Below are 19,265 nucleotides of genomic sequence, written 5' to 3'. Positions count from 1 at the left end.
CATCAATGGCAGTAGGTGCCATCTATTTCTTCAAACTGCTTCTTTTTCTCTCTAGAGCCAAGATGTGTTAGAGAAACAAAGGACTGCAGATGCTGGAATCTAGATGAAAAACACGATGGTGCTGGAGGAACTCCTTGGTGGTGGGGAGTTGTGCCCGTGATGGCGCTGGCTGAGTCTACAACCCTCTGCAGCTTCTTGCAATCCTGTGCATTGGAGCTTCTGTACCAGGCTGTGATGCAACCAGTCAGAATGCTCTCCACTGTACATCTATAGAAATTTCTCATAGTCTTTGGTGACATACCAAATCTCCATGAACTCATAATGAAGTAGAGCTACTGGCGTGCCTCCTTTGTGATTCCATTAATGTGTTGGGCCCAGGATAGATCCGAGATGTTGACGTTCAGGAACTTGAAACTGCTCACCCTTTCTACCGCTGACCCCTCAATGAGGACTGGTGTGTGTTCTCCGGCCTTCCCCTTCCTGAAGTCCACAATCAATTCCTTGGTCTTGCTGGCGTTGAGTGAGAGGTTATTGTTGCAATGACCAGCTGATGTATCTCATTCCTGTACTCCTCCTTGTCGCCATCTGAGATTCTACCAACAATAGTAGTGTCATCAGTGAATCTATAGATGGCGTTTGAGCTGTGCTTGGCCACACAGTATTGAGTGTAGAGAGAGTAGAGCAGTGGGCTAAGCACTCATTCTTGAGGTGCACCTGTGTTGATTGTCAGCGAGGAGGAAATGTTGTTACCGATCCACACTGACTGTGGTCTCCCGATAAGGAAGTTGAGGATCCAGCTGCAGAGGGAGTATCGTATGGTGTCCCAATCACGTAGACTGCTTGACTTGAACTTAGGTGTTGTTTGATCTGCATTTTTCCTCGCAAGTGGAGAATACTCCTTTACAATCCTGACTCATGCCAGATACATGGACCATTACCCAAGAAATTGAAATTACAAAATGAAATGAGAGCAACAATCTGCAAAGTGATTGTGTGAAGTTGTGTAACTTCATCAGTTAAGCTGAACTTATCAGTCTTTGCACGAGTCAGATGATATTTACATGTTATTTATACAATTTTCTACACAGAATGTTACTGCACAATTGACCATTCTGTCAGGTGCATGCCACTAGCTCTTTGAAAAAGTTCTCCAGTTTAGCTGCACAGCCAATAAATCTGAACGAATCTTATTTAATATGAATCCAATTACCTTTTGAAAGTTTTTGTGGGATCCAGTGGCATCGCCATTTTAGGCAGTGCATTTCAGATATAAAGTTTTATGTGTAAAAAAATTCTCCTTAATTCCCCTCTTGTTCTTTTGCCAATAATTTTAAATCTATAACCTTTGGTGACTAACTCACTGACCAGATGAAAATGTACCACCAGGCTCAAGGACAGCTTCTACCCTGCTGTGATAAGACCCTTGAACGGACCTCTTATACAATAAAGATAAGCTCTTGATCTCTCAATCTACCTCGTCATTGCCCTTGCACTTTATTTGTCTACCTGCAATGTACTTTCTCTGTAACAGTAACACTACATTCTGCATTTTGTTTTTCTTTTCCTCTTGTATTACCTCGATGAACTTATGTATGGAATGATCTGTCTAGATGGCATGCAAAACATAGCTTTTCACTTATCTTAGTACATGTGACAATAATAAACCAATTACCAGTTACATTCTCTAGAAATATCTTAGGTACTGAAGCCTTGAGCTAAGCTTGAATTTCTAGCTGATAAGACAGCTAAGATCTGCAAGTTATGTGTTGAGCCTTCCAAACACAGATACAGGTAACTAATGGAGTCAATAGTGTACTATACCAGCCCCCTCCAAATCTCAGGACTAAAGCCTGGAAATTTATCATTAGAACCAAATCAACAGCTGATGAAGGAACTGTTTAAAGAACTGTTTAAGAAACGTGGTCGTTTGGATAGATACAATAAGCAAGCTGTGGTACTTTACACTGAAAAGGCATTAATCAATATTCTATCAACAACTTGATTAATATAGTGGATATATCATAAAACATACAAGGTCATTTCACAGGTACATTAACCAATGAAATTTGAGACCAAGCTACACTGGGCAGATGGTGAGTCTACAGGAGTTTCTCAAAGGAGGAAAGAGCGTGGAGACGTGAAGCAATTGGGTGGCAAATTCAGTGCTTAGTGCCACAGCGGTTAAAGGCACAATCGCTAATGTAGAACATTTAAAACTGGGGTTGCTCAAAAGGCCAGAATTAGAAGGTTGAAAATCAAAGCAAAAACTTCAGATGCTGGAAAAAAACCAGAAAATGCTGGATAAACTCAGCTGGTCAGGAAGCATCAGTGGAAAGAGAAACAGTCAACATTTTGGACAAAGTGTAGAAAACCCAAAACATTGACTGTTTCTCTTTCCACAGATGCTGCCTGACTTGCTCAGTTTTTCTAGAATTTTCTGTTTTTGTTTCAAAATTAGAAGGTTGGAGAGTTGAAAAAATTACAGATATAGGAAGGGACATGGATGATAATTTTAAAATAAAGGAAAATTTAGTTTGATCTGAAACCATTGTAGTTAATGGGGGAATAGAACATAATGTATTACAGACCCTCCCCATCTTATGAATGCCCGACTTAGGTACAGTCTGTACCTATGAATGAGCATTTGGGAGACCAGTGGGATGAATTTGCCGGCTGCCATGTGGGAGCTCAGTTCATGTCCACATTTCTAACTTGTGGATTGTTGGGCTTATGAAGAGTTCACAGGAACAGAACCCTGCTGTAACCTGGAGAGGACCTGTATATTAGGTGGGATGTAATATTGTCAATAAATTCTCTTCTTAGGCAGTACCTCAAGATCGAGGATGACTTGGTTCCATTCCTCTTTTGTGGGCTCCAAAGCAACTGATGAGGTAGGTGGGTGAGTACTTTGTGAAGTAGCGTGCTGCTTCCATCATTTACACTGGGCTTCTGACACATAAACCTAACATTCTCAAGAACTCCTGGGTACCCGAAAACACAAGGGGGAGTTGATGCTCCTATTCAACTGTCAGTATGTGTTGGTTGATGGAACTTTTAAATCAAGAAAGAAGCACTCCTTGAAATTTCTCAGCTCACTATGTAGCATCTTTTTTTTTCCAATTCATCTTATGGAGTCGGGAAGACCAGAACTTATTGCCCAACCTTTCTCTCTCCTTGCTTTATATAAACCCAGCATGGTTTTGTACAGCTCTATGAAATCTCTTTCCAACCTTCTTTGCTTTGCAGAGCACCCAATCCCACCCGACTCAGCTTCTCTAGTCTTACTTTGCAGATAAAACCCCTCAGCCCTGGAACCATTTTATATGTCTTTTCTGCACCCTCTCTAGAACCTCCACATCCATCCTAAAGTGTGTTGTCTTGGAATAATGTTCTAGTTGTGACTGAAATAGTTTTTTATAAAGGTCGAACATTACTTTCCTTACTTTTGTGCTCAATCCCTCTACTAATGACAAATAGCAGCAGGAGCAAACCATTCATTCCCTTGTAGCTGTTCCACATTTCAGTAATATCACAGCTGATCTTTTACCTCAGTACCTGTGCTAATTCCTTGATTCCTGTAATATCTAAAAATCTATCACTCCTTGCCTTGTATATACTTAACAACTGAGCCTCTACAGACCTCTGCAGTAGAGAATTCCAAAAAGTCACTTTGTCAGTGAAGAAATTTCTTCTCATCTCATTTATAAATGGTCCTTATTTTGAGACTGTGTAACCCTGACTCTAAACATCCCAATGAACATCATCCCAAATCTACTCTGTCAAGCTCCGTAAGAATTTTGTATGCTTCAATGAGATCACTTCTCATTCTCCTAATTCTAGTGAGTGTAGGCTCAGGATTCCATTTGCTTTATTAATCTCTCTTTCAAAATGTTCTACCACGTCACAACATGTTGTGCCAACAGTTACGCCTCCATGACCAGAGGAATGAACTATCGTAACACACAAGGTGCCGGAGGAATTCAGTGGGTCGGGCAGCATTTATGGAGGGAAATGGACAGTCGACATTTCGGGTCGAGACCCTTCATCTGGACTGGAAGAAAGGCCAGTATAAAAAGGTGGAAGGAAGGGGTGGAGCAAGACCTAGCAGGTGATCGGTGGATGCAGGTGAGAGGGGTGAAAGGTCGATGAGGGCAGAAATGATGTCAGAAGCTGGGAGGTGATAGGTGGAAGAGACGAAGGGCTGAAGATGATGGAATCTGATAGAAGCAGCAGGTGGAGCCTGGAATAAAGGGAGGGAGGTGGAGAGGGGAACCGGTGGAAGGAGTGTGTGGGTGGTGAGCAGATGGAGAGGACGTGGAGGGGAAAGAGATGGGGTGATGGGGGCCAGTTGGATTAGGAGAGAAAAAAGGGAAGAGGGACAGAGGGGGAGCGGTTACTGGAAATGTGAGAATTCAATGTTCATGCCGCCAGGTTGGAGACTGCTCAGGTGGAATATGAGGTGCTCTTCCTCTAATTTTCCTTTAGCCGTGACCTGGCAGTGGAGGAGCCCGTGGACAGACATGTCAGTGTGGGAATGGGAAGTGGAATTAAAATGGCTGGCCACCGGGAGATCCCAGCTGGCACAGCGGATCAAGTAGAGGCACTTGATGAAGCAGTCACCCAGTCAATGTAGAGGCCACACTGGGAGCACCAGATGCAATAAATGACACCAATGGATTTACATTTGAAGGACTGCCTCACCTGGAAGGACTGTTTGGGGCCCTGTTTGGTGGTGAGAGAAGAGGTGTACGGGCAGGTGTATCACTTTGCATGGTCATAGGAGCAAGCGCCTGGGGAGGGAGGGGGATCAGTGGGGAGAAATGAGCGGACAAGGGAGTCACGGAGTGAGTGATCCCTGCAGGAAGCTGAGAAGAGGAGGGGAGGGGAAGACGTGCCTGGTGGTGGGGTCCCATTGTAGCTGGCGGAAGTCGCGAAGAATGATATGTTGGATGTGTAGGCTGGTGGGGTAGTAGGTAAGGAATACGGGAGCTTTATCCCGGTTCTGCCTGGGGGGGGAAGGGGGGGGGTAGGGTGAGGGAATAAACTATTGTGCTCCATTACAGGTCATAAACACTTACTCGAGGACGATACTCCAACAGGCCTGAAGGAATGGTGTGTGCTGGAAGCATTAAAATGTTGAGTAAGATCTGGTTTCTCAAATAAATAAAAGCAAATATGGCATAGGGCCATAATAAATATATATCTATCACCTCTAGAACTGCATTAAAATGCTACTTTTCAATATTTTAAAAACATTGTTTTTGTAACCTCACCCATTTCCCCTGATCTCCTTTACTGCTTGCACTTTAGGCACCTTTCTCCCCAAAATATAAAGAAAATTAAAGCTAAGTCATCTTGCAATTTTTTTCCGCTCTGTGGTTACTGAAAGTCTGGAATGATGTTGATGTGGACCAATTGAAATCTTCAATGTACCAATCAATATATTTTTGTCAGATAAGGAAAAGAGCAAAGGTTTCTGAGCAGGTTTAATGTACAGGTCAGGTCTAACTTCATATTACAGCTCTGCTAGCAATTGCAACAAACATTTTGCTCTAAGTTCAGCACAGTCAGACCAAAGATTGGACTTACATTTTTAGTGAACACTCAGGTGGTCAGTTTTTTGAAACTTACAGGCCAGGGTGAGATGAGACACCAGAGAGTTTGTCACCACAGGAAATGCACAGCCGAACTATAGTGGTCATTTTCTATCATGTTTCAGTTGCAACCTTTCTCCCTACCCCCAACAGGTTCTTTGAAAAGGGAAAACACAGCAGGGGAGTAGATCTGCATCTTGGACACATTCCATGCAGCAGGTCACGGGTATTCTTTCCAAATTTGGCACATACATTAAAATTTGCCTGCCATTTCCCCACCTCCCTTCCTTTGTACATTCTTGTTTATATTTCTCTTTACAGTTTTTTAAAACGTATATCTGAAACAACCAACAGTTGAGGTTTTTATCCCATGCAATCCTTCTTGTCAGGGAGGAACTGATTATATTTTTATTACTTTGTTGCCCTCCCGTGTTCTGTATAATATCGTTCTCAGTCGTGCACACTGGGTCTCCACTTGTAAGTTCATTGCGTGGCTCCTCCCCGTTGACAGGGTCCAGTACACAGCTCCCTCCTTCACTCTGTTACCAGACTCAGTCCCGTCTAAGCCGTAAGGACCAATATTATCTAAAACTCTATATATATTTGGCCAGTGGCAAATTAGAGAATATGGTGTTAGCTTACCAACATTATTTTACCTGGACAAGAAACAGCTGATTAAAATGGGTGTAGAACTCGTTCAACATAAACAAAGCAGGAGTAGGGTACCACCACATACTGTACTAAGAGGGAAGAAAAGGCTATCCACTGGATCTTCTTCAGCAGACTCTGGATCAAGGGTGACCTGATCCCACAGGGAGAAAGATGTCTGTGTGAAATATTTTAATCTGGGGATGGCCACACACACACACACACACACACACACACACACACACACACACACACACACACACACACACACACACACACACACACACACACACACACACACACACACACACACACACACACACACACACACACACACACACAGAGTATACCACCACAGATACTTTTTTCACTCCTCTCCCTAATCTGCTGCCTCCTTGACACAGCCTCCACTAGCTAATCAAAAGCTGATAGCAGCTATTGCCTGTATTGCCTGCTGTTAGCTCTGTCAGTTTAAGTGAATAATGTCAGCAGAGATTATGCCAAATACTCAATGAAAGGCAAGGATATTATGAGGAATTCTCTGGTGTCAGATACAGCAGCATTAGGGTGATTCTTTTCCCGTTAGTGTCTCTGGTTTATGCAAGGGAGAAACAGTTTATTCTCTCATTAGCAGCAGCCATCTAATGACTAACCCCAGGCCAAATGTAACCTATTAAGCTCACAATGTCAGTTGGCAATGGTACCACGTTAACACAGTATGTTCTGGTCACCTCAGGATGGACGTGATAGCAGAGGGTGCAGAGGAGATTTCTCAAGATGTTCCGAGAGCTTAGTAGTGGTAAAGTTTGGCCAGGCTGGCATCTTTGGATCAATGGATCGTCTGCATTGAAAATCGACAGTTCTCGGATTTCTTCTCAATTACTGGTGAAACTGTTTAAGAGAATAATTGTAAAATAGCTTAAATGCTTTTGAATTCCTGCTGGATGTTGTCTTCCTATTATTTCAATTCCAGCTCATTCTTTGCTGGATTTTACATAGAAGGAGGGATTTCCCAATAATTGCACTACAGACTTGTCCAACTAAGTATAGAATAGGTGCACAAATCCACTTCTGTGCTGATGAACTGCAAAGCGTCATGTGCAGCAAACTGATGCCAAATCAGTGCATTTTTTGCTAGTGGCAATGGCACATTATTGAAATCCAAGCCACATCCAGCCCCCTTTTACATGAACCATGGACCAGTGTTACTGTCAGTTTAAATCATTCTGCTTTCGTACCATCACCAAAGTGATCAACAATGTAATACAATCATACAAAAAAATCTTACTGGTCCATCAAGACTGTCCTATCTTTTGCAAATCCAGGGATATCCTAAAATTTGTCTGCATTTCCAAGTGAGCTGTCACCAGCATAGGCTGTGAGTAATTGAACTTTGTTGGAAGTAAACATTGCATGCCAAGCACGAAAGCTTTGCAAAGTGTTGCTCTTCATTGATGAAGTACTGAACTGCTCAGCCAGACCAGACTATCCACAACTGTTTGGGAAAGATGAAAGGAGCATTGATGTAAATGTGCCATGACTTTCATACATTAATTAAACCATATTCTTAAGAAGTCTTAAAACTGAGGAGTTGTGCTCAGAAGGCCAAAAGGATAACTGTGGTGGGGAAAGTGGGACTTCGTTCTGGAGGTTCTCTACCCAATCTTGGGGTTGAGAATCATTGTTGAGGCACTTTAGAGGGAGTCTGGCTCCATATCCAACTCATGACCTTCTTCTTTGGCAGCCCATCAGGGCTGGGAATGATTTGCTTTCATGCCAGTTCTGTGGGTTCCAAGTGTCTGCATGAATCTCTGCCACGTGCTGATTCTGCCAGATGTGCTGATTCTGCCACAGATGGAACAGGTGGTGGGAGAGGGGGGTTAGTTTAGCGTGTTTTGCATTCCTTCTGCTGTTTGCAAATGGCTTCTATGCCTTCCCAATTATTCCTCCTCTGCCACAGCCCAGGAGTTCACACGAGTCACATTGTGCACGGTTTTGGTCGCTCTGTTATAGGAGCAACTTGGTTTTAAGCTGGAAAGAATGCAAAGAAAAATTACAAGAAATTTGCCAGGACTTGAGAGCCTGAGTGAAAGGGAGAGGTAGAGCAGGCTAGGGCTTTATTCCTTGGAGTGTAGGAGACTGAGGGGTGACGTTATAAAGGTGTATAAAATCATTAGGAGCATAGATAGGGTGAACGCACACAGTCTTTTTCCCAGGGAAAGGGAATCAAAAACTAGAGGACATAGGGTTAATGTGAGAGGGGAAAGATTTGAAAGGGACCTGAGGGGGAGCTTCTTCACGCAGAGTGTGGTGGGTATTTGGAATGAGCTGCCAGAGGAAGTGGTTGAGACAGGTACAATAACACCATTTAAAAGACACTTGGACAGGTCAATGGATAGGAAAGGTTTAGAGGGATATTGGTCAAATGCAGGGAAATGGGATTAGCTTAGATGGACATCCTGGTCAGCATGGAGCAAGGCTTGTTTCCATGCTGTATCATTCCGTGACTATGTGTCAATGAAGAATACCTATTTGGGAGTGAGTTGACCTTTGTACATTCAAATAACAAATTTGCAAGTTTCCACCAGCTCCTACAAACCTGTTTTTAGTGTTGCTTTAATAGCTGTTGGGTAAACAGTGCTTAGTTTTGAATGGAAACCACCCCAGTATCAGAATTTTCTGACCTTCAACTTCAGGGACATGTTCATGAAGCTAATATTATTGAGCCCTTAAACCACAAATGTTCCTTGTTCAGCCATGCAGAGAACATTCATGTTGTGGGTGTTGTATAAACTTGGCAAAGTCATAGCACTGAAACATTGGAAATGTTTTGCACGTCCTCTCTTGTAATCAGTGTGTTAGTGATTTAATTGTAAGCATTGAATAGTGGAAACCTTTTGAAGCACTCTTGCAATGGGTCTGTCAGTAAGATTATTTTTCACGAAATATTTTCATAAACTATTCCAGCATTTTATATTTTAGTACTACTGTATCAATCTTAGGTGGTACAGCAGGCTGGCCTTGAATTCCTGTTTCTGTTACCTCAAAGTCTGTGCTGTCAGTGCAGTAACGAGTCAGGTTTGCAAATTAGCAGGGAAAAGGAAACTACAGACATGCCATATTATGCAATATATCATTTTGGCGCATGCTCCTATTAGGCAAACCATGCTAAGCTGTTATTCAATGAAGTAAGTCAGGCTGAATAATTTTCCATGGAATATGCCATGTTGTATACTGTTCTTCTGAGCAACTGACCTTCCCACCTTTCAATTGACAAGATAATTATGACCAATATAAGGTATTCACCAAGATTTCCATTTCAAAACAGACAGAAGCACAGACTGTTAGCTATAGGTCCAGTAGACATACTTCAAAATAGTGTAAAATAGTGGAAGTGATTATACAAGATTTCCATTTCAAAACAGACAGAAGCACAGACCGTTAGCTATAAGTCCAGTGGACATACTTCAAAATAGTGTAAAATAGTGGAAGTGATTATCAGTAAACGTGAGAACTCTTTTTTGTGCAAATATCTTTGTCAATGTGGCCTTTCTGACCTTTTAAAGATGCTAGGTCTCATGTTGGGTATGGAAATCAGGTTATAATGGTCTGTTTGGGCTTTCAGAAAAAAATGAATAAGTTAAGATGGAAGACTTTTAGTCAAGTTCATACTTTGTAGTTTTGGATAGATTTGGAGAAATGATTATGAAGTATGCTGAGGGATAAAAATAATACACATCTGCTAAAGGAGTTAGACTAAGGAAGAACCAAAATGCCAAGTCTGATCTCCAAGGAACATCACTTTCAGATTCACATCAAAAGCAAAATCGGTCAAATTTGCTTAGATTGCCAAACTGGGAAAGAATGTGAATTCAGAGAAGGAAGCTTAGAAATTACAAGCTAAGTAAGGAAAAAAATGAATATGCAAATGGTAGCTGGTGAAATGTTTACAGATCTACATAAAACATTGTAAATAGCAACTGAAATAGATGACATGTCCTTCATCAATGATTTTGAATTAGCTGAGAACCAGCGTCAACAGGATTTATGGGTTTTAGTAGACTCAGCATTAAGATGCTTGACCAATCTAGTACAGCAACCAACAAGCCAAAAAGCAGGGCAATAAATATAGAAAGAAATGGAATATAAGAGAAAACAATGTTCAAACTGTATATTTCTCTGATCAGTGGTCGAATAATGTCTCCAATTCTAATGCCCATGACAAAAATCAGGTGTTCCAGGCCTGAAGATAATAGAGGAAATGCACATGACCAATTCTTGGTATCAGATATTTGGACCATATGAAATGTTGGAGCCTTGGGCTTTTCCGCCTTCAGTGGAAGTGACTAAGGGTCACATCACTGAGGTACATTGTGGTAAATGGCTGGAGAAAACTAATCCAGAAAAATAATACTAATTGTGAGACTATTTCAAGGAGATGTACACCAAAGTCAGTCAAAAGCAAATTTAGCCATTATTAAAATGCTGTTCAAATGGAATTCAAGATGAAAATTCTGGGTTGGAAACGTGGTTGCTGTAAACTAGTAACTGTAAACTCTTTCTGCATCACCAGTCACAGTGGGCTGTATGGTCTTCCTCATCCCTAATGACCTTTTGCTCCTCAGGTTAAGCTCTAGTGCCCACCATGACTCCACAACTCAGAGACGTTGTGGGTAGCACTTTCAATGCAACCTTTGTTGTCTCTTCAAAAAGCAAGAAGCTGATGACGCAATTCGCATCAAAACAAATCTCCAGTGCATTTGTTTACCGGTGCCATTAATAGAAAAATAGCTCTTCCACGCCCTAAACAAAACAATGTTTCAGTTTTTGTTCAGGAATACACTCCCTTTTATAATAAAGTTTGCACCACCATAGAATAAATTAGCATATATGAGCTGGTGCTTATTTATTAGTGCACTCGACTGGAAATTCAATTAGTTGATCAATGAATATGAGGCTTGGTAAGGTTACACCAGAACCTGTAATAAGATTTTCCCTCTCCGTTTGTTTCCAAAAATGTCGAAAAATAATCTTTCTAAGAAAAATTGGGAGGAGTAGGATTCAGAGGTCAGAAACGACTGCGCACATTCAGTAGCTGAGGCAATGGGCACCGCTCCCAGGGCAGGAAGGTTACAGTCCTCCAGGAACACAGCAGCCAACCCACACCCGCAGCGCGAATGAGGTGGGGGTGGGGGTGGCGAGGAGGTGTTCGTTGCTTTCGGGATCTCGCCCTGGGTCAGACTGGGACCGAGTTCCAAATTGTGCCGAGAGTTGGCAACAGGTGCTCCGCGTTACAGAATGGGAGAGTTTCGCTTCCGAAAAGGAGTCAGAAAATCTGCTCAATAATCCGTTAACACTACCTCTGCACCTGAGCTTTGGCTGACTCCGCCTCGGACGCCCAGCTCCTGTGAAGCATCTTATTGGTGATCGCGGTCACACTGCAGTGACTGCTCCAATTGGAAACCTCCTCTCCCTGCAACAAGTGAAGCAGAGAGCGAGCGCAGCTGTTAAGCACCGGAGCCTCTGGGAAGTTTGTTAGAGCAACGGTTTCGAAGACAAATGGCCAACGCTGGACTTGAAATCCTGGGCTTAGCCCTGGGAGTGATCGGGTGGCTGGGAGCCATTATAACCTGTGCCTTACCCATGTGGAGAGTGACCGCGTTCATTGGAAACAATATTGTGGTGGCGCAGATAATTTGGGAAGGTCTTTGGATGAACTGCATTGTTCAGAGCACCGGGCAGATGCAGTGTAAGGTGTACGACTCCCTCCTGGCGCTCTCTCAAGACCTCCAGGCTTCCAGAGCGTTGACCGTCATTGCCATTGTGTTGGGAGTCCTGGGCATCCTCATCTCCATCGTGGGAGCCAAGTGCACCAACTGTGTTGAAGACGAGGCCACCAAAGCCAAGATTATGATCGTGGCTGGAATTATCTTCATTCTTTCTGGGGTGCTGACCCTGATCCCAGTGTCCTGGTCAGCGAACACCATCATCAAGGATTTCTACAACCCACTGGTCACCGAAGCCCAGAAAAGAGAACTTGGCGCCTCCTTGTACATCGGATGGGGCACATCGGGTCTGCTGATCCTCGGAGGAGCTCTGCTCTGCTGCTCCTGCCCACCGAAGGATACCAAGTACGCGCCTTCCAGAGTGGCCTACTCTGCCGCCAGGTCCACGGGTCACAGTGGGTACGACAGGAAGGACTATGTGTGATAGGGCCATCAGTCAGTGGCCGCCCTCCGGGGTTTCACAGCATGTTTGAACCCTTGAGGACATCACTGTGGGGTGATTTTATTGTCCTTTTATAAAAGAAATATCTTTTTTTTCCTTTCAACTTACATTGTTAAATTCACGAGATAAAATAACTTGGTCGTGCGTGTGCATGTGTGTGTATGTATTGGTCTAGCGTATTTCACCAGATACAGTTACAAAGTGGTGTCTGGTTGTGATTCTTGTATTAGTGTCGTGATTCCCTGTCGGTTTCTCGCTTTGATGGGGGATTTGACGCCGCCCCTTGCCCTGTGAATCCGGGACAATGCCGATAGCCCGGGACTTGTGCCTTTATGATTGACAACGGCGGCTCCAGTAGAAGCACATTGCTGCGAGTGGATATTTGATAAATTTGGGGAGGGAGAGACTGCGAAAAGTCGCAAATCCAACGCTTTCTGTGTATTTCTAGAATGTATACTCTTAACAATGAATCGCAAGAGAATACAGTGAAGGAGGAGTGTGCTGAGGGAAAGAAACCGGGATTCATTTCAGTGCAAATATGCTCACGCTTGTAAAATGCATGTTAATGAATAAACTTTACAGAAAGACATGTGAACCTCAGAATTCTTTTAAATGAGGGAAATTTGGAGAACTTGATGAGCTGGGATTAATAGGTTTGGAACAAAGCTCAGTTTTGTAGGACACGTCGCAGACACACCGAGCTGTTTTGTTCCTTGAGCGTTGGTTCTGGCTCCAGAGAACCTAAATAACACCGTGCCCATAAATTAACTCTTACAAAAGCGTTTTTTAAAAATTTTGGTAGGATGCACCTCGGAAAAAATTGCTGAAAAGGCTGCAGCTATTAATAACCTCTAACCACTAGTTAGTCACTCCACCCAGTCAGCACTTCTCCCTGTCTCCCTATCTACATTCCACGGTGATGAATCCACATTCGGAAAACTGGGAGTCGAAGCTTCTTTCAGTTTACTCGAGTATTCAAGGGAACACTGCCCTCCTCTCCTGAAGCTCAGTCCCCTCTCCCTGTCCTCCCTTCCACTCCGTTAACCTTCTCTTTTGTCCCTCATCCTCCCTTTTGCTCTCTATTTTTCATTCTGTTCCGCAGTCCATTTCGGTTGCTTTCACTTTTGACCATTTTGAATTTTTCCTTTCTGCCTCACTTTTTCTCCCTCCTTTGCTCTTTTCTATTCTTTCCCCATTTTCATATCTCTCTTCCTTTTTTCTTCTCACTTTATCCATCTCTATCTTGTTTTTCCCTCGACACTACTCCACTGGATTAATTCATTGTTCCTCTTTTATATCATCTCTTGCATCCCTTTGTCAATATCTTCTGCTCCCACATGTTGTGATGTGTCAGGGTTTCAACTGGAAACGTCAATAATCCCTTTCCTGCTACAGAAGTTGCTCAACCCGCTGAGTTCCTCCAGCAGATTGTTGCTCCAGATTCCAGCATCTACAGTCACTTGTGTCTCCATTGTGATGTATCTCATTCTTATTCTTCTTTTGCTACTCCCTGTTATTTATTCCCGAGTTCTTCCCCACTGCCTCACTCCTCCATCTCATCTTTGTTCCCTTTTTGTCTCTGCTATACATTCCATTCACCTCTCTCCATCCTTTTCCTTTGTCTTCTCAGTCTTTTCTTGTTTCTCATTTCTGCATTATTTCTGCACTGAATTTTACAGTGCAGAGTCAGGGCATTCAGCCCAACAAGCTCTTGCCGGTATTTTATACTCAATTGCACGTTCCACCATTCCACCCTGTCAACATTTCCAGTTTCCTTCTCCGTCTTGTCGTTATCTAGCCCCTATCTGCTACCTCCTTCTCCCTGTGATTTGCATTACTCTTCTGCACCCATACTTCCTGTGTTAATCCCCTCAGCCTCAGTATAAGGTTTTTTTCTCTTCTCTAAATTTCATTTTCTCCTTGTACTTCCTTATTCTCTCTGCCTGACTTCTCCCCATGTAGCCCTACTGTCTTCAGTCTCACATCTCTGCCACAGCCATTCTCATTTCCTCAATCTCTCCTCTCCATTTTCTCTGTCCTCTCTATCCTTCAGCCTACTCCTTACTCTACACTTCCTATCTCTTTCCTTCCTTATCTGGATCTCTCTGTATCCTCTAATCCCTGTGACTTTCATCCTGAGTCCCTCATTTCCCTCTCAAGTTCTTATTCATTGGCTTTCCCTTCTAGTTCTTTTTGCTTATTCTGTCTTGCCTTTTGTCTCAATTTTCCACTCTGTCTCCTTCCTCTTGTTGTTTCCCTCTGTTCTTACTCCTCAGTCTCTTCTTTCCTTCTCAATGCTAATTCTGCCTCTTATTCACTGAATTTCTCTTCACCTGTTCTTTTGTGTTTGGTTGTTATTTTCTGGTAATGCTGTTCATCCAGGCATCTTTCCCGTTTATGACATCCTAGATGTCAAAAATAGAATTGCCTTACTGGGGTATAGCATTGCTGAATCATGGAGAATGAAGGAGTGGCACGGCTTTTGCAAAAGTGACTAGACCTTATAATGTATGGGATTTTTAAAAAATCTTGGTGCAGATATAGATGTTGAAAGTGAATAGTGCAAGAGCTTCTTAGTCTTTGCATAATTGTATTAGTTAAGAATTCCACTATTTTAACTTAGAAACAAATTCTAGTAATCAACTTCGTCCAAATTTACACATTGTGGAGGGAAATTTGAAGATGAATGTATTTGTTTGATATTGTTCTTCCTCTTCCTATTCAGTGCTCTTGCTGTTCAGTAGTTCTGAGTGCAATGCTCTATCTAAATAAGTTTAGTGTGGCACCTTGCAGCTGGCATGTATTATAGTTATGGTGTGGTGTTGGTAAAGGGGGTAACAACATACATGTAGAATGGAAGAGACTTGAATGATGAATCAAAATGCTAGGATTCAGAATAATTTTTGTTGAGGATCGCACTGCGAATAGGTTGGATTACAGATGATCCCCCAAGTCAGGGCACAGGGAGACTGATGTCCAATTTAGGAGTAAAAGTCTTTGTACTATACCTATCCATGATGAGCCTGTCACTAAACTCAGTTATGATCACCATTTTCAAAATACTCCCAATCATACCCTCGGTTTGTTATTTGACTCCAGATTCATTGAAATGTTAACACAGAAGGAATATCTTGTCTTGCTTTCTCTCACAGCTCTGTCTACTTCTGTGTGAAATAGTTATCCAATGTTCCTCTGACAGATGTACAATTTTTAAAAACCTGTTTTCCATGTTCTGCTCAATCATTTAGGTTAAAAACACATTCATCTTCACTGGGTAAACCTATCAAGGCATCTTCAAGATAAATCTACACACCTATATTTTACATCTACACTTCACAATTTCAACCTTGCAATTCGAGTACAACTCTGTAAATGGGAATTTTAATAAAGCTTTTATGAATGAATCCTGATTTGTGGCAAAATGTGGTCTGGGTAATATTGGAAATTATGAATATAATAAGCTCAAAGTTCAGTGATGTACTGAACTAAAGCCTGTACTATCTTCCTGTAGCGATTCACACAGGATCCCTTGTGGGTTCTGTAATTCAACATCTATGACAATCCTTGAAGCAACTTAGATCACCAAAGTGAAAAATGTTTCCCTCCCAGACCCAACATCCCCCTTTCCATCTTGATAAACACAAATGTTCATCCCTGAAAACTGCTGCCAAGAGGTGATGCTTGTAGTTCAATAGACCTTGGACTGATCACTGACTGGTTAGATCCTAGCATTCCCACCGGCATGAGCACTGGCTGAACCCACCACCATTCCACTTGCTAAAGGAAAATGACAAATATGCTTGGAGACATAAGAATTATGTAACAGATCCCATCAGTGTTCAATCCTGGGTCAACCTATGTAAGCCATCACTCAGTGGTAGCACGTTCACCTGAGAGAGAAGATTGTCTTACTCCACATATCCGAGCATGTAAGCTAGGCTGAGACTTGAGTATCGTAAAAGAAGTGTTGCACTGTCAGTGGTACTGCCAATCTTTGAGCTGCTAAACTGGGGGCTTATTTGTCCTTCGGGGCAGAGCTCAAAGAAAACCTGTGCTATTGTGCCAGTGATCCCTCTTGTTACTAAAGTGCACTATCTAAAATATATTTTCTGGTTGTTATCACATCAGGACCTTTCTGTGCACAAATTGACTGCTCTGTTACATGCACTACAAGTGACTTCAGATTGGTTGAAAAGTGCTTTGAAATGTGAAAGAAGTTTCATAAATCCAAGCTTTTTCCCTAACTGATCTTTATTCATTGTAACAATAGCTGATATTAGGAATGGTTTCCTAAATTCTTCTGTCATAAAGTTATAGAAAGGGGCTCACTGAGTACACATAGACTAGCAACCACCCACTTACACTAATCCTACATTAATCCTTTTTTTATTCTCCCTACGTTCTTGTCAACTCTCCTCAGATTCGACCACTCACCTACATAATAGGGGCAGTGAGCTGTTCAACAAACCAGCCAGCACATCTTTGGGATGTTTGCGTTTGAGTTCCATTATGTTCTGCTGTTTGTAATGTGTCAGTGGTGTAATAAAGGGAAGCTCTACATGAGCTGCTTTTATCTGTGAAGGTAGCACATCTTCATTGGTTTGCTTTTCATTGAGTTATATATTAATGACATAAGATATGGGGTTATCTCAGAATAATTTGTTTTTCTCCACATCAGTGTCTTCATGAACCACCTGTCCACATTACTTTGTTTAAAATTTTCTCCCCTTATTAATCCAGTGATTAAACCATTAGGTTACCAGACCTTGATTTTTTTAATATCACCTGAACATTGTTTATTTTGATCAGAATCATCCCTCCTACTCTTTTCAATCTTATTTCTGTTTTACCATAGCAAATGAGTTTTTATTCCTCTGCTTGTGTTCTCCTTGGTACTTATTTCCCTACCCGTTTTGTGCCATCAGCAAATGTAGCAACCATGCCTTTGCTGCCTTCATGCAAGTCATTTCGATAAATTGTAAGAAGACAAGACCCCAGTAGCCAACCACGTGTCACGCCACTCGTTACATCTCGTCAACCAGAAAGTGGGCCATTTATGCCTGCTCTTTGTTTCTTGCTTCAAACAGCAGAACATAATGAAACTCAAACACAAACATCTCAAAGATGTACTGGTTGGTAAATTGATTGGCCACAGGACACTACCCCAAGTGTGTAGGTGAGTGGTCGAATCAAAGTCAAAGTTGAGTTTATTGTCACATCGGCAAGTACATGTGTGCACAGGTGCAATGAAAATCTTGCAGCAGCATCACAGGCACATAGCATCATATATACAACATTCACAAGAAAAACATAACAACATAAATTACAGAAAATTATACAAGAAAGAACAAAATTAGATCAAAAAAAGTCCATGGTTGTGCAAACTGGTCAAAGAGTTGCTATAATGAGGTAGTGATTATGGTTGTGCAGTTGGTTCAAGAACTGAATGGTTGAAGGGAAGTAGCTGTTCTTGAACCTGGTGGTGTGGGACTTCAGGCTTCTGTACCTCCTGCCCGATGGTAGCTGCAAAAATATGGCATGGCCTGGATAGTGGAGATCTTTGTTGATAGACGATGGTGGGGAGTGATGTGCCAGTGATGTATTGGACTGAGTCCACTACACTCTGCAGCTTCTTAGGTTCCTGAGGGGATTTGATGAGAATGTAGGGAAAATAAAAAAATAGGATTAATGTAGGATTAGTGTAAGTGGGTGGTTGATGGTCAGTATAGACTCAGTTGGCCTGTTTCCGTTCTAATTTTCTGTCCATGCCGATATGCTAAGTGTGCTATATCCACTTGTTTCCCTTTATTTACAGTACATGTTACTTTTTCAAAGAACTGCAATAAACTGGTCAAACGTGATTCCCATTTTACAAAACCATGTTGACTTTGCCTAATTACCTTGAATTTTCCCAAGTGTCCTCCCTTAATGCCTTTAACAATATGACATTTATGATGAAAGGTAAAATAATGGAATTAGCATTATGCCAATAATAATTCTGTGCAACCATACCATCTAGTATTGATAAATAGATTACCATTTGGCCATTTTTCATGTCTGAGGTTTACTGTGTTTTAACAGGCTATTTAACTTGAAGGTGTGTCGTCACAAGTTTCTCACATCCAACTTTCATAGAGGTTACCAGATAGCAACCAAGAACTTAAGCTTGTCTACAAATGTATGGTCCCTAGCCCCAACCTTTGCTTAGGGACCGTACTTTTGTAGGGAGGCTAACTTAGGAGAGGAATGGAAGTGGATTCCTCTAGTTTGAATTATCAACAATACCACATCACGTCATACACTGATCCATTAGGAAGCACATATATTGCTAGGGCATGAATGTTATTGTAATCTGTTTACCAGTATTGGTTGGTAATGTTGCATGTAAACCTTATTCTTTGTTTCATTCCAATTCTTTAAGTCCATCATGAATCTATCATCACTGGTGTCTGTCTTTATTAAAGGAAGCAGAAAACTGTGGCATTGGATAAATTATTAATAAGTTTGCTGCACAAAAAATATCCACATGGAAGATACTAAATTGTAAATACTTCCTCTGTGAATTTGCAAGGGCATTCCATCTCAGGATGCTGTTTAATAATCCACCCTCAGTCTTATTTTGGAGACATCCTACTGTGTTGTATTTAACTCTAGGTACGTCTGGTTCTTTACATCTGGATTGCCAAAGACATTCAAGTTATTTGCTGCAGTTCTGTATGCTCTGAAGCCTTGGGGCTTCATGCAGGGAATGATTTTGTGAGTCTGAGCTCCTGGGAAGAGACTTGCCCACATCAA

The 19,265-nt window shown here is 42.0% G+C and overlaps 1 protein-coding gene across 1 annotated transcript; it reads left to right on the top strand.

The window, feature by feature from the left end:
* The first annotated feature begins 11,398 nt into the window (after nt 1–11,398).
* On the top strand, nt 11,399–13,059 carry LOC127581218 (claudin-4-like). The gene has a single exon (XM_052035362.1). It carries the CDS (start codon nt 11,802–11,804, stop codon nt 12,450–12,452), a length of 651 nt encoding a protein of 216 aa, XP_051891322.1. The 5' UTR covers nt 11,399–11,801; the 3' UTR covers nt 12,453–13,059.
* Nucleotides 13,060–19,265: the final 6,206 nt, after the last annotated feature.

The sequence above is a fragment of the Pristis pectinata genome, chromosome 21 (assembly GCF_009764475.1).
Source record: "Pristis pectinata isolate sPriPec2 chromosome 21, sPriPec2.1.pri, whole genome shotgun sequence".
NCBI classification, from domain to species: Eukaryota; Metazoa; Chordata; class Chondrichthyes; order Rhinopristiformes; family Pristidae; genus Pristis; species Pristis pectinata.
This window is presented reverse-complemented; position numbering and strand designations above follow the sequence as displayed.

Excerpts from the sequence above, each read along its gene's own strand:
- LOC127581218 (XM_052035362.1), top strand. The coding sequence starts at position 11,802 with ATGGCCAACGCTGGACTTGAAATCCTGGGCTTAGCCCTGGGAGTGATC.